At 36.0% G+C, this 22265-nt stretch overlaps 1 protein-coding gene across 8 annotated transcripts in view; it reads left to right on the forward strand.

Moving 5' to 3' along the window:
* Window positions 1-22265, forward strand: part of LOC107763003 (serine/threonine-protein kinase ATM) — a 92023-nt gene that overhangs the window by 51950 nt on the left and 17808 nt on the right. For 7 of the 8 annotated variants that reach the window (XR_012710970.1, XM_075255955.1, XM_075255956.1 and 4 more), the window contains 27 exons: window positions 1659-1776; window positions 1871-1994; window positions 3020-3160; window positions 3315-3428; window positions 4367-4414; window positions 4535-4639; window positions 4801-4887; window positions 8129-8422; window positions 11676-11785; window positions 14599-14665; window positions 14749-14823; window positions 15088-15204; window positions 16813-16977; window positions 17051-17146; window positions 17832-17983; window positions 18541-18742; window positions 18848-18895; window positions 18993-19076; window positions 19628-19711; window positions 20057-20137; window positions 20280-20369; window positions 20507-20569; window positions 20767-20907; window positions 21017-21073; window positions 21254-21313; window positions 21695-21789; window positions 22122-22230. Coding sequence is in view for 7 of the 8 variants with exons in the window: in XM_075255955.1 (XP_075112056.1) it covers window positions 1659-1776; window positions 1871-1994; window positions 3020-3160; window positions 3315-3428; window positions 4367-4414; window positions 4535-4639; window positions 4801-4887; window positions 8129-8422; window positions 11676-11785; window positions 14599-14665; window positions 14749-14823; window positions 15088-15204; window positions 16813-16977; window positions 17051-17146; window positions 17832-17983; window positions 18541-18742; window positions 18848-18895; window positions 18993-19076; window positions 19628-19711; window positions 20057-20137; window positions 20280-20369; window positions 20507-20569; window positions 20767-20907; window positions 21017-21073; window positions 21254-21313; window positions 21695-21789; window positions 22122-22230 (2927 nt within the window). In the remaining variant the exon portion in view is untranslated. The remainder of the gene's footprint in view (window positions 1-1658; window positions 1777-1870; window positions 1995-3019; window positions 3161-3314; window positions 3429-4366; window positions 4415-4534; window positions 4640-4800; window positions 4888-8128; window positions 8423-11675; window positions 11786-14598; window positions 14666-14748; window positions 14824-15087; window positions 15205-16812; window positions 16978-17050; window positions 17147-17831; window positions 17984-18540; window positions 18743-18847; window positions 18896-18992; window positions 19077-19627; window positions 19712-20056; window positions 20138-20279; window positions 20370-20506; window positions 20570-20766; window positions 20908-21016; window positions 21074-21253; window positions 21314-21694; window positions 21790-22121; window positions 22231-22265) is intronic. The other variant, XM_075255957.1, reaches the window with a different exon arrangement.

Consider the following 22265-nt stretch of genomic DNA (forward strand, 5'->3'; position numbering starts at 1 on the left):
TAGCAGTGAGAGGAGTAATTTTGACTGCTGAGAATCTGCAAAAGAGGGGAATTACACTTGAGTTGGTGCTATATGTGTAAAAGCTTAGGGGAAGAAGTTGATCATCTTTTGTTGCATTACCCTTTGTCCTCGGTTTTGTGGAGGGCGATCCTGAACCTTTTTGGTGTTCAATGGGCGATGCCAAGCACCGTAAAGGAAATGATATATAGCTGGGCAGGTTTCCGTAGAAGAAGAAAGCAAAAGGCGTGGAAGTTCGCCCATTAGCTCTCATGTGGATAGTTTGGGGGGAGAGAAATAGGAGAGCTTTTGAGGGGATTGAGTCTACTTTTTCACATCTTAAGAATAGTCTTTTATCTTTGATCGCTTTTTGGTGCACTCATATAGCCCCTGCTTGTATAGAAGATTGAGCGTCTTTTGTGGAGAATCATGTTCTGATGTAAATTCTCTACTTTTTGGTATACTTCCTGTATACGGGAGTTCTCTCCCTTTTGATTAATACAATTTACCTTATCAATTTTTTTTTTTTTGATGTCTTAGATCAATTGTGAGTCTTATAGAATCTTAGGCCTCTCTTCTGGTTTCCCCATTGTAATTATCAGAAGGTTACACTATTAGTGTAACCATTTTCATATTCAATACAAACATATTACCTTTTCAAAAAAATAAAAACATTGGGTTTAAAACTCATCATGGAGGAAATTTAGCGAAATACCGACGTGATAGTAAAAGTACGCAAAAACTTTTAATGCCATAAAGGGTACATTAGGGATGTGGATATCGTGGTAATTAAATCAAATGTGCAAAACCTAGCTTTATAAACATCATTCTGTGATCCAATTCGATGTCCAATAATAATGATATGACAAGGATTGGTTCCTGCCCATCTCATTTAACTGTATGTTCTTGATTCATCTACCACAAAAATCTTTAGACATGGGATTCTAAAAATGATTTTAAGAGAAGTGTAAGACTAGATGCCTTTGTTCTAAAGAAGGCAGGTGTACTCTAAACACTATTTCAAGTGATTTTAGTAGGTTACAGCAAGGGTTAATTGCTTTAAAAACATTTATGCTTGGGACCCTAGCCTAGAAAAAGGAAATGATTCATTCACTCTCCTTAAAGCTAAAGAATACTTATGTGCCACTACAAAGCCAAAATCATGAGGGATCCAGAAATGTAGATTTTGCCCCTATATTGCTTTGTTTCCTGCGTGGGGTTATTCTGGGAACCGGGTTATTATGGGAACCTCAGGACCTTGCTTCTCATGCCTTCATGAATGAAGGAGGCAAAACTGAGTTAGCAGGCTTAGAGTTTCAATCCAGCGCGTTTCGAAGTATAGGCCTTCCAATAGGAAATATGGGGTCCCTTTTGCTTTAAGAGAAGTCGAGATGCCTACAGGAAATGGTGGTAACAATGAGTATCTGCTAGTGAAAGTTGCATTGTAAAACTGAAATTGTTGTTCTATCAGGGCTAATCTAAACATCTGGAGAAATAGATGTTACTGTCATGTTCCATATGTTCAGTATTACACTGATAGGTGTACCATTGAGTTTGTGCTCAATTAGGCCATAAACTAGATCGTATTTGTCATTCACATTAACAAAAGGCTACTTCAGTTTCCATCTTTTCATGCATCTCCTGGCTTAATATCCTTGCAGTTGAGGCACTTTCCTTGAAGGATTCTGCTATATGGAAGACTGATGGAAAAACATTCGAGACATGGATTTGTCCTCTTGTCTGTGCTCTGGTTGAATATTGTGATGATATGATCCTGAGGTTATTTCTTCCCAGAGCATCCCTCCCTTTATTTAGGATTATCAGCTTTTTTGCTTTTGTTTATGCTGCTTTAGTAAGCTCATGGTCCTTTCAGATTGTGTCAAGATATTGTCTTGGTGAAATCTGAAGTTGCAGAACTCTTGTTCCCTCATGTGATGGTCAATTTGTCGAGTAGAAGAGACGTGGATGTTGATCTTTGTCAACTGATCTCCTCACAGGTTATTGTTACAGTTTCTTGTTCCATCTTGATTATCCTTGGCTTCCACTTATTTTAACGATTTTCACCATCTTGTGATGTGGCATGAGCATATAAAAGAAAGCAAATTAATTACTTCTGTTCAGTCAATTAACATAGAACATGTTTTGTTATGATTAACTTTTAAGTTTATGTTGTTCCATGGTTATTCTATTCATTTAGGTGTCTAAGCCATTTAACTGTTTGGGTGATTAACATGATTAGGTCTTATGTTACTGTGTACAGTCTTTCTTGTTCAATTAATTAGCAGTTTAGACTGGTTTTAATTAGTCATGAAACTCACTGAAGTATGCATACCTGCATATTCAATATGTATACACAGGATTCTTGCGACGGTCCGCCTTTGACCTTTGTTCTTGCAAAGTCTCCATTTCCATTATTTTCCTACATCATCCTATATTGGTTAAAGCATCAAGATATCTGTATATGCCCTTGTTTTCCACTTCTAATATAATCCAATCTATTTGATTAAATGAATCAATTATGCCTTTCCTATCTCTATTTAAATTGTTCAGAATTAGAAGATTCAATTGCATACTTCATTAGTCAGTTCATCACACATGAATATACTAAATGGATAGATAAAGGACGGGAATTGTAGATCATAGTAGGTCAAGAACATCAAAATAGTCAATGCTTTATAATGAAAAACATCTACCATTAGGATCTAATTTCAAAGAGATGAAACAATATGTATGAAAGTATGTAGTTCCCTTTTTCATAACCTGTGCTTACAAGCTATATATTTCTCTTTCTTTATTGCAATTAATATTATTTCAAGTTTTCCCATTTGCATGTGATATATTGAATTCACGTGTATCTAAAGCTATTGGTAAACATTGTAAATAAGTGCCTTTTTTTGGTGAACCAATCTGGAGTTCTTTGGACGAAATGTTTTAACATGCTTGTGGAAGTCAGTTCCAATAGGGTACTATTTCATCTTTCTATTGAGAACAAAATATCAATACTCTTTGCTTTTGTATGTAGGTGCAAGAGAACATTTTTACGGAGGACAATAAGTTGACCAAATCAATTCAAGTTATCTTAGATGCTCTTAACGAGCTTCGGTTGTGTCACGTGATGGAAAGAAGCACATCCTCTAATCCCTCTAAGCGAGAAAATGCAAAGGTTTAAATGATATGCATTCACAGATACTTCTTCATAGAGTGATACCTAATTTACTAATTTGCGGAATTTGTTCTTAAATTTCCTCTGTTGATTTTGTTTTAAAAAAAATTAAGTTCACTCAGTAGAGATGATATGAGTAACATAACAATTTCAGCAATATGGAAGGCCTTCTAGCTATGGATCAAAGTCACGCTCCACGCCTCTGAAGGCAAAGCATCAGACAACCACTTCATCTGTAGTATCAATATCCACATTGTCTTGGGAAAAGGTAAATAAATCCTAACATGTATTCTTCTGTAGCAACAACTCCTTCATCCTGTACATAAAACGTAGTTGTTGACTCTGCATAGTTGATTATCATTTGATAGTGTTTCTGATCTCTATTATGTTGTAGTGCAGTTGAACACTGCCATAGATTAGTATTCCCTGTTATTTATTGTTTGGCTGCTTGCTGACCAATTTTATCTGTTTTCTTGCTTTAATTGTTCTTTTCCAGTAACCCTTTGGGGTGGGACGGACCTTGCGGCTTCTGTTGGTTGTTCACCTGTTAAATCTTCAGTTACTTTTATGCTTGTGTGACCAGTTAATTCTTAAGTTTTGTGGTCTGTCTTTGGGCCTTATATTGCTCCTGATTTCCAGTCGTTATACCTGATCAACTTTCACACGTTCTAATTTAGGAGCTAAGCGTAGTTCTTGAACTGGCTTTTGCACCAATTATGAAAGCCAGGATCACCTGCTGGCTAATTTAACCAGATTGAAGGCTTAGATGGTTTTGGTGCAAGTATCATCATGACCGGAGCCCATTGGAAACCTGGTTTCACTTCCACTGAACTATTTCACCTGGTATTATCAAGGGGTTTCTGGTCAAATTTTGATTCTGAAGTTGTTGAAACATCTTTGCTAAATAATTATCCTCGTTCAAAAGTGTACATGTCAAGTTATTTTACCGAAGGATCCAAATCTTATTGACCATGCTGAGGGATTAGTATCCCATTTGTATAATTCCGTTCAGAGGATATGTGAAACACTTTCACATTTCAAAGATGTTGTAAGCTAGATTTTTTTAGAATTCCAAACTTGATGTCTTTCTCTTGGCCTCTAGTGTTCTGGAAGTTAGATTGAATTATTGAGAGAACAGTTTATGACCCAAGTTCTCTACTTAGGGTTACGGACTCATGCCCTTTCCATCTCCTGTTGTTTTACTAGGTTTATTGGATTTCTATGGATTATCTTGCTGTTGCAAGGTCTGCTATTGTGAGTGCCAAACTTTTATTCATGCTCTTCCATTTCCTTTTTCTCTTTGATGTTCTTACCTTTCTTACCTTGGCTCTCTCTCTCTCTCTCTCTTTCTCTCCTTGATGCCAAAATTGACAGACTTCTGGTGCTTACTTTACTGCTGTTCTTTACGTGGAACACTGGTGTGAAGAGAATTTCAATTCCCTGACATTGGGCCCTCCAGATTTCTCTCATGTTGAGATTGTGAGTTCATATGTGCATTTAATTGTTGGTCATCAGTTATCATTTGTTAGAGTCTCCTATTTGTTAACACTCCCGTTGCGGTCACTTAGCATATCGAAAGTAATGATTTTTGCTATGAAGCTATCCTATATTTTGAAGGCATACTTTCTTTGATGTTGCAGCTGCCATGGCACATTGAAATTCTTTTATCTGCAGTGACACAAATAAATGAACCTGACAGCCTCTATGGAATCATCCAATCTCACAAGGTCAGTGAACATAAACGCCAATCTCTGCTGCTTATTACATTTTTATTATCTACTCTGACTCTCATTTTAAAATTGTCTCTTGCCTGCTATATATACATGCCAAGAAATTAAGAACATAAATCTAGTTACCCAAACAAGATGTCCAAATAAGATCATCCATGCCCAAACCAATAAACTATTCATACCAAAGGGTTATATATCCATTGATAACTTGTGAAGAGTTTAACCGCATATAATCCCTTAACCAGCCCATCAAATAAGTGGACGATTCATTAAACTGTGAAACTTTACCCTGCCATAACGTGATGTGCTTCCAATGCCAATAAAAAGTAACCCATAGTATCTAACATCCAAAAAATGCCAAATAAATGCGCCCAAGCCGAAATATCACAAGTACCGCCTTATGGTTTAATCTTAGCTATGGCTCTTGAATTTATTGCTTCTGTGATAGCCTCTTGTGGTAATCCAAAAAAGGAAAAGAGGGAGAAAAAGAGTATAAGTGGTAGACTTGGAAGACAGGAGAATAAAACGTGAAAGAATATGCAGTGAGTGGAAGATTGTTGCTTCCTAAACCTCATGTTGGAAATCGGTGTTCGCTTCGTCGCTTAAAGCGATGAATGGATGAAGCTATGTGAAATGAAGGGTTATAACTTCATGAGTGAAGCCATGCACTTCAGGGAGGTTTTTGCTTGAAATAATGATGCCCAAAGTGATTTCAATGAGAAACGATCGGTTCTTTGAATCTCAACTTTAAGAAGTTGGATTAATATTGACTTTTTTGTATATTGGATGCTGAAATTAGTTTGTTAATTGCAATTTGATTATTATGGTTCTAAATTCTAATGTTTTTGAATTTCATAAGTTGTGCACTTCGTTTCTCTCTTTTTGCTTCAAAGTGATTTCAGTGAGTGGAAGTTGTGCACTTTTCGCTTGTAAGAATAATGAGAACTTGGCTTTCTTTTGCATCAAGACTCCATTATTCCCTGTCATAAACCCTTTGACCTTACTTCAGCAATTTGAGAAGCTACTAATTTTTTTAGTAGGGATTCTAGCTTCGCACGTTCAAGTGTCCTTGGACCAAATCATGGTATTTTTCTAACTGATCTTCTACGAGATTGAAGTATATACAGAAGTTTCTCTCAACAGTCGAAATCAAAGTAGTTTCACCAGAGCTTTCTAATTGTTTCGAAGTATATTTTTGATTGACGTTGCAATAATAGAAGTCTTCTAGTGTCTTTTGATTGACGTTGGAATTATAAAATGTTCTAGATCCACCCATCTATTTTATCCAATTTAGTATTTTATTTCGAGAAAAGAACTGATTATTCCACTTCCCATTTACCCTGTTCTTCAATCCGTTGTAACAAACGTATTGAGGGTGTACAGAAGAAATAAAAAGGATGAGATTCGAAGAGAAACTAGACCAACACTCAAAAAGCATCTGAAAGCTGAACGATTCGCACAGGAAAAAGAAGTTTATCTGAATATATTTTCCAAACAATGATAATAAATAGTTTAAGAATAAAGGTGATCAATTGTCAGGACTTCAGAGTGATTTTTAGCATCTGTTGAACATTAAAAATTGTTCTAACCTTATATCAAGTTCGTACTTACCTTTCATCAGAACTGACAAATCAGATCAAAGTTTAGAGAACTAGTCTGTTTGATAATAATAATAATAATGGGATTATTCATGCTGATACCTAACAAATTTTTACATAAGAAGCATAGTAGTGTTTCAATCCAGATCTTGAAAAATCTGAATGAGCTAACATGCTATTACTTTTATGTATTGAGATTTTACGTTGTTTTATTGTAATTATCTGGAATCTAAAAAAGAAGTTGACTTTCATTGTACAAAGAAGACACCAAAATACTGTATTAATATGATTCATTTAAGTTCACAGTTTAACTATTGATTTGAATTCTTCAAAGTAATGAAATAAAATTTTCGATAAGCAAACTCATCGAAATCAAGAAATTATATTTAGATTGATTCTATATAAGTTGACTAAATAACATTCAACTTATGTAATTCTTGGTCTCAATTCATATTGCAATCCCTTAAGTTTTCTAGATGAAATGGACATACTTTGTAAACAATATAAAAGTACGATTATGTCACAATATTCTTATTAAAATATTGTAGTCAAAGAATGAACATTTTGATTGCACAAATAGTAATATTGTCATACAATGAGACGTCGAAAGTACCAAGTAAACCATAAAAAGAGTACAAATAGATACTATACTCTTATTTTCTTATAAAAGAGCAGAAGGACACGAGTGATTCATATAGCTCGTCTCAACTAAGTTTAGCTTTAGACATTGTTGATTGTTCTAGAGAAAGACGTACTCTCTTTCCTGGAATTTTGTGTATAATTGTTTTAAATTATCATATGAAGAATTATATTGTGATTATTAGCATAGAAATTTTAAAAGCCTAAATGTCCATGACATTATTTTTTTCATTAAACTAATATCAATAGAAGGTGAATAAGGTAAACTCGATGATAAAAAAAACTTTGAAACACGCTTTCCCTCAAAATGGCTGGAGAAGGGCTGGGATCAGCAAAGCTTTCTTCAAAATATGGAACTCTATACATATAACAGTCTGGTGGGTCATATGCAGAGAAAGGAACTCCAGAATTAGACGAGAAAAAGGATTCTACATTTGGTCTTAAGTTAAAATCTATACTTTTACTTTTCTTTTAGAACATAGCTGTTGTAAATGATCCTGAAGCCATGGCTTACTTCATCAACTCATTGCATAACCTGTGAAGAATTACAGTTAGGTTGATATTTTAGATGTCACTACCAGCACTCTCTTTATGCTGTTTTTACTCAATATAATTACCTTCTCAAGAAAAAGAAAAAAAGAAGAGAAAAAGCACTCTTTTACTTGCTTTTGGATATTTCTATTTGTTCTAATACAATGTCCTTATTTAACATTTGGTAGAAGTAATAATTTGTTTTCCTTTACTACCATGTGCAATACTCATGCCCATCAAATTGACACTCAATTAACAGTAGGGCGTTCAATATAAGATGGGATAATAATCATGGTATTCTTCTTTTTGCAAAACATTCACAACCTAAACACTAGTTTAGCCATACTTTGGGAAGCCTGTCATATTCCCTGCTCTTTTCTTATGCTATTGCCCACGGAATTGTTGAATTTTGAAAATTTACCATTTGTGACCACCTCTTTGTCCGTTGCTTTCAATTCTGCTCTTTGCAGTTGACCTCTCAAATTATCACATTTGAACATGAGGGAAATTGGAGTAAAGCTCTTGAGTACTATGATTTACAAATTAGATCTGATCCAGTGGCTCAAGGAAGCAGTTGTACTCCTAAAAATTTTCTTCATTCATCTGGGTCCGCAGTAGATCAGATGATTGAAAAGAAACCATATAAGGGCCTTATTAGATCCTTGCAGCAAATTGGTTGCACTCATCTTTTGGATGTGTACTGCCAAGGGTTAACCTCTCAAAAAGGAAGATTTCAACATGATCCGGAGTTCACTGAGCTACAGGTTTGCCTCATAACTTTTCTTTTTCTGTTAACAAATAAGGAGCATGAATGTAGACACAATATTTAGAATGGAGGGCATTACAGGAATGCGACACAAAGGTGTAAACACAACAATATTACCTATATAATATTTGTGATGCCTTTGATCAATATTCCTAATAAAGGTTTGGTTAAATAATGCGGATTGAAAGTGTTTTTTTCATACTGTCAGTTAGTTATGTAAATAAGAATCGTCCTACATGAATAGCAGTAGTGTAAGTATTATTTATTGTTATAAATAGGGGTACTTGTATTATAGTTACGTACATAAATAATATAATTTTACCGTCTCATATTTCTCACATGGTATAAGAGCGGCAGTGAGAAAACATCCGGGAAAGAAAACCCAGCCGAAACAGTTGCCGTGCTTCAATTCCGGCGACCTTTTTAGGGCTGTTTTTCGTAAAACCAATTTCCATCAGTGTTGTACAAAAACCAACACCACCACAAGGTCCCCCAACCCCCGGCGACCAAACCCCAACAAACACCTCCGGCAACCGACTTCTCACGCACTGCCATGCGCCGATCAGAGACAATTTTTTCCGGCGAGATCTACTCCACGCGCCGGGCCGTGGAGCCCTTTCCGGCCACTTTTTGAAAAGCTTTCTCCATAACAGTTGGACCGCCTTTTAATTCCGAGACTACCCGTAATTTTCTTTTTTAATTTCGAGCACTTTGAAAATTTTCCGGCAATTACAGTAGTTTTCCAGCGGCTACAAGATTTTTCCGGCAACTAAAGTTGATTCGTTGATTTATTTGGTGCTAATTTGCCTTTGGCAGTTGATGTTTTTGGGTCTAAAAACACTGGTTCTGGAAGTTTATTATGATTACCTCGGAACCTTTAATGGGAAGTTCAAACTACTTAGCTTGGGCTTCTTCTGTCGAGTTGTGGTTAAAGGTCAAGGTGTTCAAGATCATTTAAAAAAAGGCTAGCGAAGGAGATGAAAAGGCCAAAGCACTTTGGGAGAAAGTCGAAGCTCAGTTATGTAGTATCTTGTGGCGATCTATTGATTTCAAGTTGATGCCCTTGTTCCGTCCATTCCGGACATGTTAGTTAGTTTGGTAAAAGCTCGTACTTTATACACTAATGACATATCTCGTTTCTATGATGTGATATTGCGAATGACAAGCTTGAAGAAACAAGAATTGGATATGTCTACTTACTTGGAACAAGTACATGCATTCATGGAAGAATTTGAGAAGTTGATGTCAGTTTCTGCTAGTATTGAAAAGCAATAAGAGCAACGACAGAAGATGTTTCTAGTTCTTACACTTGCTGAACTTCCTAATGACCTTGATTTAGTACGTGACCAGATTTTAGCTAGTCCGACTGTCCCTACAGTTGATGAATTATTCTCTCGATTACTTCGCCTTGCTGCAGCACCAAGTCACCTAGTGATCTCACAATGGAAGTATATGCCTTAGACATTCTTGAGGAGATTGGAAGGACGTGCTATAGACTTGTTGACACTCTGACGAATCTGAATTCTAAATTTCTGCCAGGACAGGGGGAGCCGCTTAGCGATCCTGCAAGATGTAGGCGGCTGGTTGGTAAATTAAATTATCTCACAGTGACTAGACCTGACATTTTCTTTCCTGTGAGTGTTGTAAGTCAGTTTATGGATTCTCCCTATAGGCATTAGGATGTAGTTGTCCACATTCTTCGATTTATAAAATCGGCTCCAGGTAAAGGGTTTATGTTTGAGGATAGAAGCCACTAGCAGATCGTTGGATACTCAGATGTTGATTGGGCAGGATCACCTTCTGATAGACGTTCTACCTCTGGATATTGTGTTTTAGTAGGAGGCAATATGATGTCTTGGAAGAGCAAGAAACAGAATGTAGTTGCTCCGTCTAGTGCAGAAGCAGAATATCGAGCAATGACTATGGCAACATGTGAGCTAGTTTGGATCAAACAATTGCTAAGGAGTTGAAATTTGGTGAAATAAGCCAGTTCGAACTTGTGTGCGATAATCAAGCTGCCCTTCATTTTACATCAAATCCGGTGTTCCATGGGAGAACTAAACACATTGAGATTGACTAGAGATATTGTTACAAAGTTTGTGAAGTCGAGTGATCAGCTTGCAGATATTTTCACCAAGTCCCTCACTGGTCCTCGTATTAGTTATATATGTAACAAGCTCGGTACATATGATTTGCATGCACAGGCTTGAGGGGGAGTGTTAGTTGTTATGTAAATAAGCATAGTCCTACATGGAATAAGAGTAGTGTAGGTATTGTATATTGTTATGAATAGGGGTACTTGTATCATAGTTAACGTTCGTCAATAATATAATTTTCCCGTGTCATATTTCTCACACATACTAACTCTTGCATTTCTTTTTTTAGAGAAGGACCTAATTTGTATCTTTTATAAATTCTATTTTATACCATGAAGAAGGATGGAGAAAACTAGGTAATAGTGCCCCATTAGTGTACAATAGTGTGATAGCAGCAACCAATTTATCGTCTTACTGCCTGATGTCTGTCTGGCTCATAAGCTTAGGTAATAGTGCCCCATTGGTGTGCAAAACCATGATACTAACGACCAAACTTAAACAGTTTGTCTTTCAAATCAGCTTGCTGTCTGATTATGTGTCGGACTTATGCAGTGCCATACATAAGATGACTCAAATGCTCAGCTGAAAAGCAGTTTTCCATGGGGTCATGTCCTGCGTCGACCTACAGATGCCCCGGTCTGTAGGAGTGAAATTATGGTAGGGGAAGGTGTTAAGAGGGGACAAAATAGACCTAAAATCACATAGAAGGAAGTTGTCTCGAAAAAACCTACAAATCCTTGGAATTAATGCAGACTTAGCTAAAGATAGGGAATAATGAAAGAGAAAAATCCATATATGTGATACCTAGTAGTTGGAAATAGGTTTTAGATTTGGTAGAGAACTTTAATACTATTATCAAATATATTATTATCTCTATATATAGTTAGCTTGTTTTTTACTTTCACTTTTATTTTATTTTGATAAAATGATGATGATACGAGTTGAGCTTAAAGAAAGAAATGAGGATTCATATCGCCGACCTCAACTTGTTTGGGACTGAGGCATAGTTGTTATTGTTGTTGTTCTTTCCCTGTCTCCATTTGCATGCTGCACTCAGTGGACCGAAACATGTCTACCACTGCTTCTACCAGCGTTCTTTACATGCTTCATGTTATGGATTGGTTTCTCATCAAGTGTTGCTTGTGCTATTTGTAGTATGAAGCTGCTTGGCGTTCTGGAAATTGGGATTTCTCACTACTTTATGGTGAATCCAGTGTCCTCTCAATTCAGCATGGAGGTGACCATTTCAATGAAAATCTCCACAGGTATGGTCAGGTCTTGCATTTATTGAAGTTCTAAATTGGTATTTGCCATGTTATCAACTTTGACATAGCAAGAAAATACATAATGTTAAAAGGAACTATTACCAAGTTTCTAGGATTTTTTTAAAAGCTTTTTTGGGATCGCTTTCAGGGTACTGTTGAAGCTAGTTGATTCATGCGGTCTGTTTTGTTCATTTGATTGTGGTGCATGAAGTGTTATATCTTGATTACACCCTGTACGGAGGTATACAAATGGCAATATTGATATTAACTATGTGGCGCTCAAATGAAGTCTTACACCTTTAAATGAAGCGTAGCACAGTAGTTAGCAATAATAAACCCAATAAAGGTTGGGGTTGAATCACGCAAGGAGTAGGTGTGTGCTAAAATGTCCAAATGCGTGTAAACTTGGTGATTCTTAAAGTAATCTTCAAACAAAAGAGTGGTGATTCAATTACTTCTTAATTTACTTCTAAAATTACTACTAAACTAGGCTAGGAATTTTATCGGACACGTAGTACGCAAGTAAAGATCTAGTTGTGACTATTAAAGAAAGGCATTAGGATTGCTCCCTCTTTGCGTGGGTTATGTTTTGGGTATATGAGTATTTAGTTCTATTTAACCAAGCTTGTATTATGGCCTAATATACTATTTCACCAACATAATGTCTTCCGACACTAAGAGGTTTTTACCACAAGTTGCTCTTCCAAGTCAACTAAGGTTCAATTATACATAATTTGATTAGCCCAAGTAGAAATCACACTATTCCTAGTTAGATGTCATTAAGTGATTAACTCACCTAATTCCTTGCTAATTGCTTTATACCTAAGATAAATTCCACTCTTCCAAGTTAGAACAAGCAAAATAGGCATGGATTTAGTGTTTGCAACCACAAAATCAATCAATAAAGCATAGAGCAATTGGATAATACAAAGCTTAATCAAATTTGGAACTTGTATTAATCACCCAATACCCCACTTAGGGCTCACAATCCTAGCTTAAAAAAACTCAGCTAGACATAGATGAAAAAGAAAATACAAAGTAAAATGAAAATCTAAACATGTAGCTAAAAGAGGGAAGAAAGATTGTGCAGAGAATGATGAAGCTTCTTTAAATTAGCTAAGAAGAGCTCCATAGGCTGCTACACCAATCTTCCTTGCCAACAGATGCCCTAGAATGACTTAAAATATCTTTCTCAAAAGTGGACAAAATTGCCCTTCGGACAATTGCGTAGGCTTGCTGCATTGGTGTAGGCTACCTGCGTAGCCTACGCAAGCTTCGAACTCTTCAGATTTATCTTATGCGTAGGATATCTGCGTTGCGTAGGCTAAAACAGAATGCTCCAAAAATCAATCTTTTCAGGTTCTTCGTTTGTGTAGCCTTCGTAGCCTTGCGTAGGCAGGACTATGTAGAGTTTTCAGCTCAAACTTCAGCTTTTCTTCCATTTTTAACTTGGACTTGGTCTTCTTTTGCCATAATTTTGATTCTTTTCATTCTTTAAGCTCACCCAAAGCTTCATTAGCTGAAAATGAGCCATTCAAAACATAATTTGTCCATCTATTCCAACAAATGGGGCATAAAACTCTATAAAAGCACAAGAGAAGTTAGCTAAAAAGCTAACTTATCAACGGCAGCAAAGAAAATAACCAGTGTAAATTGCCTCTGGTTCAACTTATCCGGAAAAAAAGCCTCTGTTTTTAATCCTCGCAGAAATGATACACAAATACAGGACCTAACTAAACTGCTGAAATGGATTCAGCTCCTAGCGCTTCTCTCTCTTCAAGTTCACCTGAAAGTGCAGTTACGATGAGTTGCTAAATTTTTATCCCCTCCCTTCTCTCATGTAATGATCCGTATCCCTTTCAAAATCTATCTAAAGTGTAGGAACAGGTGATTTGTGCTCTTTTAGCACTCCAGAACATTGACCAACAGTTGGCATATGTCCGCTTCCTTCAAATAGCACTCCAGAACATTGACCAACAGTTGGCATATGTCCGCTTCCTTCCTTCTGGTTGACACTGTTAAGATTACCTTCCATGCTACCGCCCTCGTGCAAAAAGCAAATGGGCCTCCAGGTTTTCATACCATATTCATTTTGTCAAATTGAATGTCCTCTGTACAACATTCCTTGAAGTTTACCCTTTCTACGGATACCTGCTCTGGGCATTCAGAATCACAGAGCCTCCAATACCCTGTGATTCGTGACTTCTGTGGTGTTACTTGACTTTTTACTGTTCCATTCTGAAATAATGAATATTTTCTAGAGCGTTAATTTTTTTTTTTTATTGGAAGAAATCTCTGGGGATTTGTACATTGCTGGTAAAATCATATCCGTGTGATGTTATACTTTGTCAGTTCTCCTTAGAGCATCTGAGCTTTGTTCATACCAATTTTTTCCTGCCTCATAGGTAGTAACTTGTAATTCCATCATAACTCCCATCTCTGGGAAAAATAAGAAATAAAAGTTCAAAAAACGGTTATCCATCTACTGATATATCTGCCAAGCTTTAAATGGTACATACAACAACAACAAACCCAGTAATAATCCCACAAATGGGGTTTGGGGAGGGTAGTGTGTACGGAGACCTTACCCCTACCTTGTAAAGGTAGAGAGGCTGTTTCCGATAGACCTTCAGCTCAAGGAACAATGACAACGAATAAATGGTACATTAGTTTGATAATATTATTTCCTTGCGCACGTTACTTGTATGATTTCTGCTGCATTCTCTCACAGTAGTTAATACTTATATTACATGTAAATAGTGCTCTCTACCTGTTGGCCTTGTCCTCACTGTGTTGTGCCTGTTGTAATTCAGCTGCTTGAGAGCATTAAAAGAGGGAGGATTTGATGAATTCCAGATAAAATTAAAAGATTCCAAGCAGGTATAGAAGTCCTACGTCATAGTTACCTTTTCATAGTTGTGTTTGGACATTTACACCTTGTAGCTGCTTTTCGATCTCTTTAGGAGCTTTTGCTGTCTATCTGTCATGCAAGTGCGGAGAGCACCAAATACATTTATCAAGCTATAGTTAAGCTTCAGGTATCCTGATCTCTCGGCTGGCAATTTGTGTTTTTTCATTTGCATGTATTACATTGTGTCCTTGTGGTCTGGTCCTTCCCCGGACCCTGCGCATAACGGGAGTTTAGTGCACCGGGTTGCCCTTTTTTTTTTTTTTTTTTTTTTTTTTTTTACATTGTGCTTAAGGTTCCCTTTCACTAAGCAACTTATCCATGAAAAGAAGAACAATTACATATATTAGTACAGAACTACAGATCCTTTGCAAGTTTATCCATTCTTATGCAGATACTTTATCACCTCGGGATGACTTGGGATTCACGTTGGACTTCATCTTGCACAATGCTGGATTCTTTGAAGATGCCAAAGGTCTCATCTAAACCTGTACTTCCATCAATTACTCAGGTATTATACAGTTTTTGTTTCTCTATGATAACAAAAACAATAATTACTCTTCAATCCCAAGCAAGTTGGATAGGCGGTGCGAAATCTCACTAACTATGCTACTCGATTTAAGCTCATGTTGCAATAATAATAATAATAATAATAATGATAATAATAATAATAATAATAATAATAATAATAATAATAATAATAATAATAATAATAATAATAATAATAATAATATAATAATAATAATAATAATAATAATAATAATAATAATAATAATAATAATAATGAATGTAGTAGCAATAGTATTAATAATAATAATAATAATAATAATAATAATAATAATAATAATAATAATAATAATAATAATAATAATAATAATAAAGTAGCAATACATTTTGTAATAAATATTGGCATGTAATTCTCAAATAGGATTAAAGGACTCTTGAAAACATAAGATGTGAAGTAAATGTATTAACCTGTCTAAAACATAGTCCAATTAATGGTATCCCCTATATAGATCTTTTTCTTTTTATTGTGCTTATTTTCGCTAGGCTTGTATGAATTCCAAGAGATTGAAGGTCGTTTTCTACTTTCCTTTAAACATCTCCGCTCACCATGGTTTCGCATTTAGAGACCAGTGCATCTGGAGGTCAATGCAGGACATGACCAGACCATTACAAGAAACCTCCTATTTTATCCTCGATGTGTTCTAATTGCACCTTCTATTGAACATGATCATTTCTAATCTTGTAGGACCGCACATTTATCTTAGCATGTCCTTCTTAGAGACACTCACAACATTGTTGGTTTTATAACTATTATAGACCTTTTTTTAGAAGGTAACAATTTTTGCATATATATTAAAATCATCAAAGATAAGTACATAATTACAGGGAAGAGTATAGGAGTCTCTTAGTTATTAATCTGTTACAAGGATTCTATGACATCAACAAAAGACTCATGATCTTCCATATACTCTTGTTTACTCCAAAAGTAGAAAAGGGCCAAACATTTCATCTTCAAGTTCTGGACAATGTTATATTTGTCTCAGAACGGTTCTATAGAACTTACCTTTCACTTGTATAGGTGTCCTTGTATCACATAACACTTTCGGTAGCACTTCTCCATTTCAACCATCCTATTTTGATCTTATGCATAACATCTTGTTCGTCATACCATTCTCCTGAAACTTCGAGCCTACATATGTAAATCATTTGCATTTAGGCACCACAATCCCGTTGGATACCACCTCAACTTCATTCTTCTCATACTGACTAAGCTTGCAGTACATATTCAATCTTACTTCTACTTATCCTAAAACTCTTACTTCTATAGTGCTTCTCTAAAGTTCAAGCTATTGGTTGACAATTGACACCCTTGCTAGTTTTGTCAACTAGCGAAATATTAAAAATATAACATTGTATCGTTCTACATATATGGCATGTGATAGTCTTAATTATCCTTTCCCGTAGATAATTGAATAGTTCTGATACCCATTTTGCCTCTGATGGCATCAGAATAAGAAGCATTTTGCATGTATATTATTCGTGATGCTTATCATGGACCTGGTTAGTAACGTACTGAATACTGTGCCTTTTGACTTGGAATTGGCCAATGCAGTTATCATGGCTAGACATGGACTGGAAGCGGACTTTGAAGCAAGCACAGTTACATATGAATTTGCTGGAACCATTTGTGGCATTTAGAAGAGTTTTGCTTCATATTTTAAATTGCCAGGATTATACTGTACAACATCTGCTTGAATCTGCAGCTACTCTCCGCAAGGTGATTCTGGTATAATGGGTACTCCCTGTAGAAATGATCACTATAATTTTTGCTAAATATCTTCTTTGTGTAGGTGGCTAGGTTTTCTCAGGCTGCTTCAGCTTTGCATGAATTCAAGTTTCTCTGTGCAGAAATGGGAGAACATTCCAACCTTTACTGGCTTGGACGAGTATGAACATGTTCTTTAATAAATTAATGTTTGATGCAATGCGACTGCTTGTCCGATTTGATTATTCTTTGTGCTCTAGTATCGAGTAACTTGGAAGGGTATGAACATGGTTTTTTATTCCATGAAGAATATATGCAAGTGGGCAGCTGTGCAATTTAGTTCTCATATGTTCCATTGATGTTTCTCAGGAAACCATAAGCTAAGACAAAATCCACTTTCTAAGAATTTGAGATTTTCGATAATGTGATACAAATGATTCAACAAAGAATCATAAATGAGACTTTAGAAGATGTTTGACCTGATTACCTGTTCTTGTCAACTAACAGCAAAAAATAAATAAAAAGGGATTTATAACCCATGCTGAAGTTATATTGGTATAACATTTTAAGAAAGTGCTAATACATTTGATTATGAGTTTTCTGAAGTTTTACATGTTTCCACATGTTTCTGGCTTCTGATATTTGATGAGTTAACTGACAAAATGAGGTATACTTTCTGTATAGTCCATGTTATGAAAGGTCTCAAGTAGTTCTTTTTGCTCGGGTTTACTTTGAGATCTTCAGATATTTCTTCCGCTGCAAGTTCTTACTCTTCGTTCACTTTAAAAATCGATGCTAAACTCTGCTTACTGGTTCACCACTTTCTATTATACTGGTACTAGTATGGTTCTTTTCATGTGCTGCAGCTTGAAGAAGCTAAGCTTCTGCGTGCTCAAGGCCAACATCAGATGGCAATCAATCTTGCAAAGTATATTTCACTAAACCACCAGACGAATGAAAACGCATCTGATGTTTTCCGGTTAATTGGGAAGTGGCTCGCTGAAACACGATCAAGCAAGTCAGTAGTATTCCAACAACGGAACTAAGTTTCCATATAAGTCTGATGTTTTTCATCTGTTTAATTGTGATATATATTTTGACTTCTTATCTGGCGCTCTCTCTCCCCACTTGCCCTAGTCTCTTCAGCTTCTTGATCTTATGTTTCCCTTTAAGGCCAGTATGTTTCACTTTTTATTGTTTCTTTCTCTTCAACAAGCTCTTTGAATGTCCCACCAATTGACTAGTACATTTAGGGATTGATTCCTGCCCAGCCATATCCAATTTCTTCTTGTTTTACTGTTACCGATTTCTGTCATAGCCTAGTACATCAGCCCATCCCCAATAGAGACGTCCATATTCAGAATGGCTCCAACGGGGCCGGGGGGGGGGGGGAGGAACTTGACATACAAATCTGTAGTCAAACAAAACAAAGGCTCCTGACGAACACTGAACCTAATGCAAGCATCATTCGAAAATAGATAACAGACAATAATAGATTTAAAGGGTGATACTGCATTTCACCTTCTGTACAAAAAAATGATTGCCGCTTTCTCACTCTGTAGTATGGTTATGCAGCTCAAGAACTATACTAGAGAAATACTTGAAGCATGCAGTCGTTCTAGCTGAGGATTGCATGGCACGAGGAAAGGTTTCCGCCATAAAACGAAGTCAACTGCATTTCCATCTTGCGCACTATGCGGATGCTCTGTTTCGTAGTTATGAAGAACGACTTAATTCCAGTGAATGGCAGGCAGCAATGCGGTTAAGAAAGCACAAGGTATGCTATGGAACTGAAATAAACCAAAGAGTAATAGGAAGTCATGAAACGATGGTGGCAAATCAATAATCCCATGGTTATTTATGTAAATTTTTTATTTTTCAGACAAGGGAGCTGGAAGCATTAGTTAAACGATTAAGAAGTTCAACAAAGGTAAGCTTGATGATGGTCATCCTTTCTTTTTGGTGTTATAGAGATAGGATGATTCTGAATTTGCACCTATTTAAATGTGATATTTCTCTAATACTAGGGAGAAAAGACCGACTTATCAGCAAAAATACAAGAGTTGCAGAAGCAGCTGGCAATGGATAAAGAAGAGGCTGAAAAATTGCAGGTGGCATGATAATTACTCTCTTTAGCACTGCTTCAGGGAGAACCCTTTTATCTTCTTTATTTTAAAAAAACTAATTTTAAGGTGGTTTCTACTGTATTCCAGATGTTTTTTCTCATTGATTCACGTGTAGCATTGCAGCTTTAAATATGTTTAGTCTTAATTTCCCATTGGCAACTTTTAACAATTTTGAATTTGCTAATAATGTTAAGGTACATAAGAGCTGTATAAATGATCTTGTAGGTTATATGGCGGGAAATTACTATTAAAATATTATCGTTTTATTCTGTCAAATGAAGTACTTTGAAAAGACAATTCAAATTAAAGTAGCTTTTATAATTCTCCTTAATTTTTGTTACACTGATAAACCTTTGTCCTAGTCTTCACTGTTGTTAAAAGTTATTGAACTGTTCCTTCTCCTCTTTTAAAGTTCAGGAGGAGTAATTTTAACACTTGCAATTATTTCCTGTGCAAACTGTTGCACATTACCTGAAGCTGATTATGCGTTTGTTAACTGTCATGATTTGCTTTCTTTTCTTATCTTGGCTGTTCAGGAAGACAGGGACAACTTTCTGAGCACGGCGCTTGATGAATATAAACGCTGTTTAGTAATAGGAGATAAATATGATGTCAGGGTGGTATGTATTGCTTGCTGCTTTCTGATTTTATGGGTTTTTCTGCTGAGACCAAGTCCTGGATCCTTTTTTTTTTGGGTGGGAAGGGGGAGGAGAAGATTTGAAGTTATTTTGTTCTAAATCAGCTGAAACAATGATTATAGATGAGTCTAATCGTTGATTTTTTAATTATATAGTTTGTCAAGATTTATTTTAATGGATGAAATGCTTCTGTTTTACTGCCTTTAAATGGGGAAAGTAGAAATGTTTCAAGATTTTTTCGGCAAACCAACACTGTATGCGGTCATTAGAAATTTCATTAAGCTGTCTCTGGCTTTATTTAAATTTTTAGAGCTACCCTTTTTACAGGTATTTCGACTTATTTCACTGTGGTTTGGTCTCTCATTTAGACCAATTGTTGTGGATAGCATGCTCGGCACAATAAGTGAGGTATACTTCGATCATTGTTATAAGTTGACATCGGAAGCTTTACAAGGCTGTATCTTCAAAAATAATCTGTTTTGTATTTGCGTATTTTATATTAGCTCTAGACTGTAAATTATTCAGGATACAATGTATCATTTACTTTCAGGTTCAATCTTACAAGTTTATTCCACTAGTTTACCAAATTGCTTCAAGGATGGGAAGCACAAAAGAAAGTCAGGGAGCTCAAAACTTCCAGGTATAACCTGAGACTCTGTGCTTGTGCTTTTTGCTGTTTCACTTTGATTTGCTTTTATCTGTTGGTTGAGTTGATACTTTTTTTTTCATAAAAAAAGAGGTTTCTAGGTGACTGAATATGAATTTTGCGTTATGCAGTTTGCTTTGGTTTCTCTCATCAAAAGAATGGCCATTGACCATCCATATCATACGATATTTCAGGTAATTAGGGCACGATATGTGAAGTTGAATGTTCCATATTGTTTCAAACTTTTCTTTCTTCTAAATTTTAGTGGCAGTTCGCATCAGAAAGATATTTAAAATATCTTAACTTGAAGGATGCACTCCTTTCTAGTATTTCATGAATATGTTTATCAACCTACTACATCAGGATTTTATTTTCCTGGTGGTTGTGTCAGCTTCTAGCTTTGGCAAATGGTGATCGAATCAAAGACAAACAACGTAGCAGAAGTTCTTTTGTGGTTGACATGGATAAAAAAGCCGCTGCAGAAAATCTGTTGAAGGAGTTATCTTCGTATCATGGAGCTGTCATCAGACAGGTACTGACTCATCAGCATTCTGGTTAGATTTTCGATTATAATTCAGCAAGTTTTCTTTGTGTATTTTATATTTTGTGCACCATAAAGTGGTTATCTCTTTGGTAAACAGATGAAGCAAATGGTTGAGATCTACATTAAACTAGCTGAATTAGAAACAAAAAGGGAGGTAAGCAGATGTCTTCATCTTCTTGTTATATTGATATTTATCTGCTTTATGTTCCATTCTTCTTTTTTCATTTCTTTCTTTTTCTCGTTGGATGGGGGTGGCGGTAAGGCTTGTTTTATTGTAAGTGGAACTGCAGCATCTTTTGCTATTTCACAACTAACAACTAGAATTTTTGAGCAGGATACTAACAAAAAGGTTAATCTTCCGAGGGAAATTCGCAGCATCCGAGATCTTGAACTTGTAAGTTCAATAGTTATTTCTTTCAAACTGTAATTCAAGTCTACATTACTGTTCTCGGCGTCCGCTGTCTGGGTCTGCACCCTGAGTGACAAGCAGTCTTGGATGATAATTGTCCTAGGCTTTTTCAACCTGTACTTGTTGCAACTCACTTCTGCATGTAGGCTGGCTTGATGCTTTTATCAGTAAAAAAGTGAGGGATTGGAATATAAGAGCAGATTTTCTCTTATGAGGTTCTTTTTTTTTGGTTTTTTTTTTTGTGTGTGTGGTGTGTGTGTGTGGGGGGGGGGGGGGGCTCATGTTTGCTATAGAATCTTCTGAATTTAGTTCTCTTGTTGGAGTCGATTGATACAGCTAACACCTCTTGGTATAATGTGTCTTCAGGTTCCTGTGGTAACAGCCAATATAGCAATTGACCCGAGTTGTCAATACACTGAAGGCTCCTTTCCGCACTTTAAAGGATTAGCAGATTCTGTCACGTAAGTAACAAAGTATACATGCCACTCTGTAGCAGTTTCTTATGGTTTTCCTGTGACTTAAACTGTTGTGCTTCGGAGTGCAATAAATGGAGTTAGATAGTTATGTATATAAGTAAGTCTAGTCCCACATTGGAATAGGAGTAATATGTACTTTGTAGAGTATAGCTATAAATAGGACTTCTTGTATTATATTGAAAAACTAATATCAATAATATAATTTCTCCCGTGCTTTCTCACAAATGGTTTAAGTGCTCTAGATGTAGTTCAATACAACAGGCTGTTCAAATACAGTTGTCATAGTTCTCCTGTGTTTTAACTATTGTGTTCTACAGTGTGATGAATGGTATAAATGCGCCAAAAGTTGTTGAATGTTTCGGCTCCGATGGCAATAAATACCGACAACTTGCAAAATCTGGCAATGATGACCTGAGACAAGATGCTGTACGTGCTTAAACTCTTTCTTTTACATCCGCTAT

The sequence above is a fragment of the Nicotiana tabacum genome, chromosome 6 (assembly GCF_000715075.1).
Source record: "Nicotiana tabacum cultivar K326 chromosome 6, ASM71507v2, whole genome shotgun sequence".
NCBI lineage: Eukaryota > Viridiplantae > Streptophyta > Magnoliopsida > Solanales > Solanaceae > Nicotiana > Nicotiana tabacum.